The sequence below is a fragment of the Zingiber officinale genome, chromosome 7B (genome assembly GCF_018446385.1).
Source record: "Zingiber officinale cultivar Zhangliang chromosome 7B, Zo_v1.1, whole genome shotgun sequence".
In the NCBI taxonomy this organism is placed as follows: Eukaryota; Viridiplantae; Streptophyta; class Magnoliopsida; order Zingiberales; family Zingiberaceae; genus Zingiber; species Zingiber officinale.
In genome coordinates, this window is record NC_055999.1 from 28,154,647 (window position 1) to 28,165,208 (window position 10,562).

At 35.3% G+C, this 10,562-nt stretch overlaps 2 protein-coding genes across 2 annotated transcripts; one reads left to right on the forward strand and one right to left on the reverse strand.

The window, feature by feature from the left end:
• Positions 1–3,112: 3,112 nt before the first annotated feature.
• LOC122003664 lies at positions 3,113–4,177 on the reverse strand. Its single transcript, XM_042558743.1, has 3 exons — positions 3,896–4,177; positions 3,715–3,820; positions 3,113–3,647 (listed from the first exon to the last, which is right to left on the reverse strand). The coding sequence occupies exons 1-3, from the start codon at positions 4,048–4,050 to the stop codon at positions 3,399–3,401; spliced, it is 510 nt and encodes a 169-aa protein (XP_042414677.1). The 5' UTR covers positions 4,051–4,177; the 3' UTR covers positions 3,113–3,398.
• Positions 4,178–5,025: 848 nt separating this feature from the next.
• On the forward strand, positions 5,026–9,537 carry LOC122005605 (uncharacterized protein At2g34160-like). Its single transcript, XM_042560712.1, has 5 exons — positions 5,026–5,247; positions 5,491–5,539; positions 8,393–8,455; positions 8,535–8,599; positions 9,245–9,537. The coding sequence occupies exons 1-5, from the start codon at positions 5,125–5,127 to the stop codon at positions 9,338–9,340; spliced, it is 396 nt and encodes a 131-aa protein (XP_042416646.1). The 5' UTR covers positions 5,026–5,124; the 3' UTR covers positions 9,341–9,537.
• Positions 9,538–10,562: the final 1,025 nt, after the last annotated feature.

Here is a 10,562-nt window from a genome sequence, read left to right on the forward strand (position 1 = left end):
GACTCACTCGATCAAATGAGCTCAACATCTAATGTTGACTCATTTGGGTATGGCCATGCACTTAGTGGTCTCACTCTATCAATAATAGCGATGTCACTCCCGTCATATGGGAGGGATAGATCCCATCTACATCACTCACATCCCTCTGCATAATTCGTTACATACCCAGTAATCGCCTTTATAGTCCACCCAGTTACGGGTGACGTTTGACGAAATCAAAGTATATAACTCCTTATGTAGGGATCCATGGTGACTTCAGGTCCAAGGACTAATAGTCATACTAATAGCCACATGAGAAAGTATATGACACTCATATAACGATCCATGATACTTTCTCATGGCGGGTCATTCAGTATACATTCTCCAATGTATACCCATGTGTCAGCTTGATATCTCTATATCCATGACTTGTGAGATCAAGTTATTGAACTGACCTACATGCTAGTCTTATTGCATTAACATTGTCCCTGAATGTTAATACTCGACTAGGAATGATTTAGAGTAGTGTTCCCTATATCATCTCACTATCGATTCAACTAATCGATTGATATTGGTATGAACCTTCTACTCAAGGACGCTATTATACTTAGTCTATTTGACACTAATACAAATAAGTATAATAACCAAACAAATGCCTTTATTAATATACAAGAATATAATATACATGAGTCCATACAATCATCAAAAAAATGATTGGCTCTAGGGCTCTAACTAACAACATATGTATCTGAGTCTCTATATTTTAGCTCACGAAATAGTCTAGGGATATCATCATAATCCATATCAAAATCACCTACCACCTTATTTATAACTCATACGTGCATAGTATGTCTTTTGATATGATATATTCAATTTGAATCATGATTTCATCTCATTCTGAATGTTTATGGGTCTATAATATTCTGATGCCACAAAATGACTTTCAATCTAAGAAGCTATAAATGAAGATGTGCATGCAGGATGATCAACTGTTGCCATACAAAGACCATACTAATGACGATTTAAATATTTTGTAACCATGAACTCAATATCTCCCCTTGCAATTATTGTCCATGTGCAATTTTTTTCATCACAAATTGCTTTAACTCTATTCTTGTGTCCTTTATTTTGTATGTGAAGCGTTTGTTCATAGCATATTTAGCAAGTGCATCTTTAAAATGTTTTTGCTTTGCATATACCTACAATATTAATTTATATATGTTTATGTAAGCACTATTGAAATTTAGTTGAATTAACATAATAAAAGTTAAAAAAAAATACACAATTACCTGACCAACAAAAAATTTCTCAACAAAAAATTTCTCAACTAAATCATCTACTTGTTCGATTAGCAATGGAAAAAGTCTTGTGTTCATTTCATATGCATCTTCAACTAATGGAAACCGCTTTTCAAGGTCACTATATTCATTAGTGTTGATTGCCTCATCTAATGAATAGTGCATATCATTTGCTAAGAATTCATCCTCAGAAATATTCATTTGAATTTTCGCTTCGATTCTATTCTCATTATATTCTTGTTTAGTTCACATATCCTCAAAAATATCTTCCAATCATGTACTCATATGTATTAGGTAATCCTCCAAACTAGGAGATTGTTCATTCAAATTGAACCTGTGATGAATAGTCTCTCTAGTATTGACCACAACACTAGATGAAGTTGAATGTGACAAACCTCAGGTACCCAAATTTATATTTGGAGTAATGGATTTGTTTCGATTATCTATTTGTGAATTTATAGATTGCATCATAACTGTGAGCACTTCATCAGAAATTTGATCTTCTCTGCATTTATAAAATCATAAAGTAATCATATTACAAATAAAAATTCTATTAATATTTAAAAAACACATTAACCGACTAGAGAAAGTCAGTATATTTTATTAAAATTGTACTATAAATTTTTTATAATCGATCTTTTAAGAAATAATTATCTGTAAGATAAACCCAAAATAGTATTTTGATTTAAAAAGTTAAATAAAGACATGTATAAATCATAAAGGTTATTCTTCCTACAAATTTCTAATACTAATATAATACTAATATATAAAAAGGGAAAAAGATAACTAAAATAGAGTAGAAGACAACATACATGTTTAGATTGATCACAGTGAAAAGTTTCTTCCTCGGTAGGATTTTAAATGTTGCCGGTGCTTTGAAGTTTTTCTTGAATGAATACAATTTTCAAAATAGTGTCAAAAGTTTTGGAGTTGCCGGAACATTGATTTACACCAAACCAAAGCGCAAACTTCATTTATAAGGATGATTCATACTATATGAAGCTTTGAGCGCAGAACCAAATAAATAACATACATCGTTCGACCGTTGCAAAAGGAGATGGCGAGGAGGAAGATTGCGTTTCACTGATTAGGACTTCAAAGGGGAGGGTTGTTTGTCTCAATGTTCATTTATAAGGATCGTTCATACTATAGGAAGCTTTGAGCGCTGAACCAAATAAATAACATACATCGCTTGACTGTTGCAAAAGGAGATGGCGAGGAGGAAGGTTGCGTTTCACTGATTATGACTTCAAAGGGGAGGGTCGTTTGTCTCAATATTCATTTATAAGGATCGTTCATACTATAGGAAGCTTTGAGCGCTGAACCAAATATATAACATACATCGCTCGACCGTTGCAAAAGGAGATGACGAGGAGGAAGGTTGCGTTTCACTGATTAGGACTTTAGAGGGGAGGGTTATTTGTCTTCATTGAGATCCTACATCATGCTGCACCGAATGAAACACATTAAATTGTTGAATCGTGTTTAGGTTTGACGAAGAAGATGCACCAACCATTGGTATTGGTTCGGACGTACGTCAGGAAGAGAAATCGACCGTTGCACAATATTACAATGTCAGATAAGTAGTGTAGTTGCTGCATCGTGCGTTTGAAGAAAAGATGAACGATGCTGTGTTTAAATTTAGATTAGATGAAAAAGATACACCGTTGTCAGCCGTCGGTGTTGATTCAAACACACTTTGAGAAGACAAATTGCATGATTAGAATACACGCGACAGCCAACTTGAAAAAAAGACAGATAGAGATGGAGGGTAAAATCTGTATTCGATATATAATTTCTGCATTTTAGAAGTTGTATAAATAAAATAGGTATTTTACAAATCTATATATATGTCATTTAGTAAAATGCTCAATAATTATGCGCAGTTCAGTAAAATGCTGAATAATTATTGTCAGGCACGGCGAGAGAAGACAAACTGTTTGCGCCGCCTTCACATGCTTACGCTGAAGAAACGTAAATCATGGGAGATAATAGCGACGGATATCCATCATTATCACTTTTTGTTTTGTGTTATTTTCTTGATTTTAAAACAGGATGATCAGACAAGGAAATCGAAGCACAGTAGCATGCTGCTGCTGTTGCTTCTGATTAATTATGGCACTACGCGGTGGTCTGCTGGTGCTGCTGCTTCTGGGCGACGAGGCTCGCCACTCTCTTGCAGGCCATGACGGGCTCGCCGGAGAGGGAGATGACCGGTAGGTTGTCGCAGTTGCAGATCTCGATCATGAACCCGTCGGGGTCGTGGAAGAACAGCTGGTCTACGTTGATCCCGGCTTCCTCCACGCACCTCTGCACGTAGGCTATTCCCAACTCCGCCAGCTTCTTCTCCACCGACGCCAAGCTCTCACACTGCCACAATTAACAACCCATCAACAAAACAGAGCAAAACAGAGGAGGATGGTTCGATTGCAAACACCTGGAAGGAGATGTGGTTGTCCTTGGGGTTAATCTCCCTCTTCCGAGGCATCTTCTCGGGGTCTTCAGACTGCAGCAAGTGGACTCCGATCCCGTAGTTGAACAGCCTATGAACTTTCTTTTCTTTAGCGGTAGGCATTAGGCACAGAGTCAATTAATTATCAGCGGTATACGTCCCTTACCAGGCGCCGTCGAAGTCGAAAGAGCCGGGACGGCGGATGGGGACGAAGCCCAGCACATTCTGATAGAAATCGAGGGAGGCCTCCACGGACCTGCAGACGATGGAGATGTGGTTCAAGGAAGCCAGCGGCAGAGCTCCGGCGGCGCTGCTCAACATCTTTGAGGGCTACTCTTCGATCTTTGCATCTGATGTGTAAATGGAGAGGGGAAAGCAGGGAAAGGAAGGCTGGAGAGGCCACCGGAGCGGAGCATAGGAAAATATAAAAGCAGAGGAAGTGGGCGAAACGTGTACGTGATCTCATGCATGCCTGGAATCTAGTTGACGCTCTCATTCTCTAAGGTTGCCACCTGGCTCGCACGTGGCTTTGGAAGAGTAAACTATTTGACAATTTAAATACGGAATTTACTCAACCTCGTAAACTAGTTTAGATATTATTCAGTCCTCGTGATTAGGTTGGAATATTCAAATTATATTTATGATATAATTAAAAAAATACTAAACTTTTAGTCTTATCGTCACGTGATTTATTTTGATATAGATAGAAAATTTTTATAAGATTAATTCGATCATTCTAAAATAATTAATGAGATTAATTATTATTATTATTTTTTATTTCTAACTTAAATATTATCAAAGTTAGGTCTGATCTCTCCTGTCTAAAGAAGATATCGTGCGCCGGACGATACATGATTCTTTAGAAAAAAACAATATCATCTGCCCCTATATTACCCAAATTACTTGTTCAATTTTCATAATATCTAAATTTCATAGTATAAATTGAGGATAATAAATTTTTAAACATACAAAGTCTTATTTATTAACCAACACTTTCTAGAACCTATAACCTATAAAGAAAAACAGATGAGATATTTCAGAAATATGGTAAGTATTATGAAAATTAATTACGTAATTTAGGTAATACGTGATTTGGTTCAGTATAATGTCAATTAAATATAAAGATAAAAAGTCAACGTAGATTTTAAAATATTATTATAATCATCTAACAAAAATAAATTCAAGTCGGTGGGTTCCATTCTGAATCCGATCCGATTTCAGATCCGACAAAACCCAACCCGAGCACTGACAGGATCCGATTCGGTTCGCTGCTTTCTGTAAACGGTGGTCGCTTTATACCCGTCTGCTTCCTTCCTCTCCCTAGGCCGCAGCCACACAAGGAAATTAGGGTTAGGGTTTCGGAAACCTCGAGCGCGGAGGAGGAGCTAGTCGCCCATGGAGGAGGTCACGGAAGGCGTCAACAATCTCCACATCACGGCTTCCGATTCCTACAAGAAGAATCGGATCCAGGTCTCCAACACCAAGAAACCGCTGTTCTTCTACGTCAACCTCGCTAAGGTTCGATCTTCATTATCCTCTCTGATTTTATAGTCATTTCCGGTCTTGGGTTGAAGGCTATTCTAGTGTCTGATGGTATTAATTGGAAGCCCTAGTTTTTGTGTTTTCGTTTCGCTTGCCGCTGGATGCACTTAGTACTGATGAGTGATGGCTCTCTTTATCATATTTTTATTCTGTCCTTGTTCTCTGGTCGTTATTTCTTTGTTTCGTTTAATTGATCATGATTATGCTCTTTCATTGCAGAGATACATGCAGCAACATAACGAAGTCGAGCTATCAGCTCTGGGAATGGGTAGGTTCTCGAGTTTAGTGTTTTTTTTTGTGTATATTCAACTTTAAGCAAGATTAAGTGTCGAGTGTTATTTTTGGGATTTCCTATATCAAAATCTCACAGTAACTAATCTAAATTGGTTCATTATATTGCTCAGGTGGATGTCCTTGCATTAAACTTCCTTGTTCTTAGTTAGATGCTTGTTTACGTGCTAAATAATTCAATATAGTTTGTTGGTTTGTGTTTATCAGTTCTAGGCACGTGCATAGGAGTTCCTGTTTGATTGCTCTAGACGTACCTCAAATCAACATAAACATGCTGTATTTTGCCTCAGCCTTCTGGGTTTGGATACATGGATCGTATTTTTCTATTGAATGTTATGCAACACTATACCATTTGGAAGCTATACCTTGAACCAATATCTTACTCTAAAAAGTCAACTTATGGTACGTTAAAATAGAAACTTGTTGAAATAGAAACTTATGTCAAGTTTATGAACCATAGAATTTGATTAGTTTGTAAATATAGGTTAACAAAGTTTCAAGCAATTATAAAGTGTGTGTAACTGATAGTATTTATATATATACAATAAGCGAATGATTACAAATTGAGAAAAAACTTCATGAAATCATTAATTTGATTCATCCAGTATATGTCTGAAAGTCAATATAAGCCATGGTTTTACATTTTCTGTCATGTTAGCTGGCATGGACAAAAATTATTGTTTTGCCCTATAGATGAGGGCACTCAAAATACTTCAAGACACATGAAATGGGTCTCCATAACTAATCTTCCTGAATTTTATGAACTGCACCAAGTTGCAGCCTTTCTTGAGTACGTAGGTTGTCTTCTCCTCTCTGCTACCTCCTTCTGCATTCCCCTCCATTTTGATTCATCATGCCCCTTCTTCTTCCTCATTGGTGTCACCAACACCATGTGTTAGCACCAACACAGGTGAAATGACACGATACCATTTCATTCCGGCTGAGGTTTGAAGCCTCAGGTTGGAATGAGAATGAAATTTTAATCCTATAAACATAAAAAACTTAGTGAGTCACACCAAAATAACATAGGGAACAATAATTAAGAGAAGACTATGACAAGAAATATTCTTTCTTTAGAATCCAATAAGGATGCTTTTAAATGGTAAATTAGTCAGATATTATTTATAATTATATTAGATAATAATAAATTTATCAAAAAAAATGAATTGCATGTGGAAAAAAACATATGATAGAGCTCCTATTAAAACTCCATGCAGGATTTTGAAAACTAAAGAATATCTAGTAATATCAATAAGAAAAAAACACTTCTCCAATGTAGCTTGTAGTGTTTGAATACTGAATGTCACCAATGAGTTTCATATGACTATAGTTTACTTTACTGGTTGACCATCGTACATTATTATTAGAGATTCTTTCTAATTATATTCATGTTAAAATGCATGAAGTTTAGTAAAAGGTTGGGTATCTGAAGTCTTTGTCATTAATAAAGAAAATGTTTAGATAAGCTAGATAAATAACAAAGTCTTTCAAAGAAGGGATTTAGATTATAGGTTCTATATTTAGATAAATTGAATCAATAGTTGAACTGTGATAATTAAGAAAGATAAACATAACTGTGGTTGAAAATCTACAAAAAAATCTGGATAATACGTTTATTAGATATTGATGATATGATCTGATGTAGATCTTAATGGAGTTATGATTCTGCCATTAACCAAAAATATTTTTGTATGACTAGTTGTTAGATGTTGACCTATACATGAACTTGTATGCACATGTCATGATCAACGAAACATGCTATTGAGACCTAAATAGGTTCCTAGGTTTGTTGCAAAAATAAAATTTTATATAGATTAGTCATAGATTGATTCTTTGCCTTGGAAATTTCTGTACTGGATATATTAAAAAGTCAAGACTTTCAAGCTAGATTTAGTAATTAAAGCTTATAAATATGACAAACAAGCTTATCTTATGAGTTTGAAATGTGGTGCATATCAAGTAGACCTAGGTCTACATATTTCTTTCTTTAAGTGTATCTTTATCCATATGACTTATTATCTATATACTTGTCTCTTTGACCTAGGTCTACATATTTCTTTCTTTAAGTGTATCTTTATCCATATGACTTATTATCTATATACTTGTCTCTTTGGTCAAGCTAAGAGAAAGGCATTAAACTGTCAAGCTATTTATCTTTCTTTTCTGCACTTTTATTAAACCATCATCATGTATAAATCTTTATCATTTATCTTTTGTTCTTACATCTAAGTAGATTTTTCATAGCCATTGGTTCTTTCTAAACTTATGAAAACCACTGTTCTAGTTTGAGACTCTTGTGTGTTTAATTAATTCTTGCTTGGAAATGACTAGAGCATTATCTTGTATGGATCCATTGTGTTGGTGTGATATCATTAAATTAAATGCTTACTAATTTTTGCCACGGTAACTATATCCTATGTTTATCCTTGAGTTTTTTTTTTTTAAATTTTGTTTTGTTTTATCAGTTACAAATCTTATGACCTTGTCTGGCTTGTTTGAATTTTTGAATTCCTTGTTTTTTTACTTTAATATTTTTTGCAGATAGTATACTTGCGCCTCATATGAGGATTAATAGATGTCAGATATTTTATGCTGTCTATATTTTTTTATTTATCCTATTAAGTTATTTTAATACATTATTGTTTGTTATGTTTTGGGCTCTCTGAGTTACAGCATTCTTTGGGGTTATGGTAACTAGTTAAATTGCAAATTTGTTGCTAAAATTTTGATTGTAATTTATGCGCTTCACTCATTATTTATAGTAGCTTGTAAATTCCCTTGCTCAGTATCTGCTTTTGATGCATATTTAACCTATTGCATTATTTGTCAGCAATTGCAACTGTTGTCACCATTGCTGAGATACTGAAAAACAATGGACTTGCTGTTGAGAGAAGTAAGATTCTCTCTTGTTCTACTTTTTTCTTATATTGTTTAAGTGCATAAGAGATTGAATTTTGATCAATTTGGTGCAGAGATCACTACATCTACTGTTGATATCAATGATGAATCTAGGGGCAGGCCTATCCAAAAAGCCAAGGTATTCAATATATTGTAGTATTAATATTCATTACGTAGGCCATTAGATTGCCCTTGAATTTGCTTTCTTCAAAGGAAACTTGCAAAAAAGTAGCGTACAAAAATTTCGCTGTTTCATTTAGGATAGCATTGTTAAAACATGTGATAAAAAGGCGATTCACTCATACCCGTGCCCCCGCCAACATATCCCTAGGCCAACATGTAGGAGGTAAATCACAGATGGATACTAGTCATTAGTGTAGGTGGCTAAGGCATGGGGGAAGACATGCTCGGACGCGTCGAGTTTTGATCCCAATACCTCATGTGGTAACATCCCATGTCTTAACCATCGCACTGTCCCAGTAGGACATCATTATTAAAACGTGAACAAAAACCATATAGTCAAAACATTTAGGGCTCCAATTATTACATTTGCATCGACTTGAAATGTGATGCTCACAATTGCAATTTGCAAGTGTAAATAGAACATGGAAAATGTATAAATGTAAAAGAAAATGCAAGAAAGTATCATGTTTATGTTAGGTTAATCAATTGATTAATACACCATGACAGCTTTTATCTGCATATGGTGACTTGCGCAAGCACAGTTAGGTACCAAGTGCTTCTTGTGCTGCTCTCCATCTAATGGTTTGTGTTCCACATCCAGATTGAGATATTGTTGGGTAAGACGGAAAATTTTGATGAACTAATGGCTGCTGCAGCCGAGGAGAGGGAGTTGGCAGATGGCGAAGAACAAAGCTAAAACTGAAAAAGCTCTTGCTTTTTTTTAATGCATGCTTGGTCGATTTGTTTGTTTGTTACATTTACATTATAATAGCTGGTTTGTTAACTGGTTCGAAATATTACCACCACGGTTCTTGCAAAACTTTCATGTGACTTTAAACCTTTGTAATGTTTAAACAAGTTTTTAAGATGTAGTTTAGGGGTTCTTTGATTTCATTTGTGTTATGATGAGTCTGCGGTGATCCATTTATATGCCTGCAACGATTAATATTATGAACTCTATTTGAAATTTGAATGTTATGTTGGTTTCTTATGTGAATTGTGAATAGGCTGTTTTGCATGTGGTGTAATGGCCCGTGCATTGATCATTATGGAATCTCAGTTTCTGTCTGAGAGTCCACAATGCCCTTTTCCTTTAGCAATTCCTTCGTTTCAATGTCGCTCTCCTTCGGGTTCTATCATCATTACTACAATTGAGGGAGATGGAAACACTTGTGCTGCTTCTCTACGTAGTACTCGCCGTTCCGAACAATCTCTCGAGGGAACAGCGACCATGCTGCTTCGATCCTCCGTATTCAAACCGTTGTGAACCTCCACCTCCTCTTCCACGCTGCTGCTGAAGTTAAGATCATGCCGGAGAATCCCTTGGAGTCCTTTTGAGCCTATGAATCCATCTCCCGCAGCCTCCAAAGCCTCGGGAGGGTGACTTGGACTCTGCTACACTCCATTGCTGCGCGGATGTTTGATGAAGTTTTTCTGCACTACTTCGGTTCGACTTAAATTCTAAAGCCTTGTTTCTTTCATGGAGCGTTACAATTTTGGTTTGGTTGAAATCTGGGATAACTCTTGAGTTTAATTGTCTTATTAGAACCTATTCATGATTCCAACTGGATATGATTCAGATTTCTAGTTAGATAGATGATGTTTTAGTTTCACAATATGAAAAAATGCATGGGGCATGTTTCAATTGAGTTTGTTAATATATCTATACAACAATAATTAAATTTTTATCCCAGTTAGTAGGGTTGATTATATGAATACTCCTATGCTATTGGACTTGATTCTTTATTATATTTTCATTTATATTTAAATAAATTTTATTATAATTTATCATTATTAATTAAGTTTTTTTTATCTTCTTTTTTCTCATTTAATGTGCGTATTTATTATGATCTCATATGCCTAACTGAGACTTTTATTGATTGCTTAAGTATATATTCATATTATCTTAAATATGTCGA

Excerpts from the sequence above, each read along its gene's own strand:
- LOC122003664 (XM_042558743.1), bottom strand. The coding sequence starts at position 4,050 with ATGTTGAGCAGCGCCGCCGGAGCTCTGCCGCTGGCTTCCTTGAACCAC. Across the intron at positions 3,821-3,895 it reads TTCGACTTCGACGGCGCCTG|GCTGTTCAACTACGGGATCG; the intron begins GTAAGGGACGTA and ends GAAAGTTCATAG. Across the intron at positions 3,648-3,714 it reads ACAACCACATCTCCTTCCAG|TGTGAGAGCTTGGCGTCGGT; the intron begins GTGTTTGCAATC and ends TAATTGTGGCAG.
- LOC122005605 (XM_042560712.1), top strand. The coding sequence starts at position 5,125 with ATGGAGGAGGTCACGGAAGGCGTCAACAATCTCCACATCACGGCTTCC. Across the intron at positions 5,248-5,490 it reads TCTACGTCAACCTCGCTAAG|AGATACATGCAGCAACATAA; the intron begins GTTCGATCTTCA and ends CTTTCATTGCAG. Across the intron at positions 8,600-9,244 it reads GGCCTATCCAAAAAGCCAAG|ATTGAGATATTGTTGGGTAA; the intron begins GTATTCAATATA and ends TTCCACATCCAG.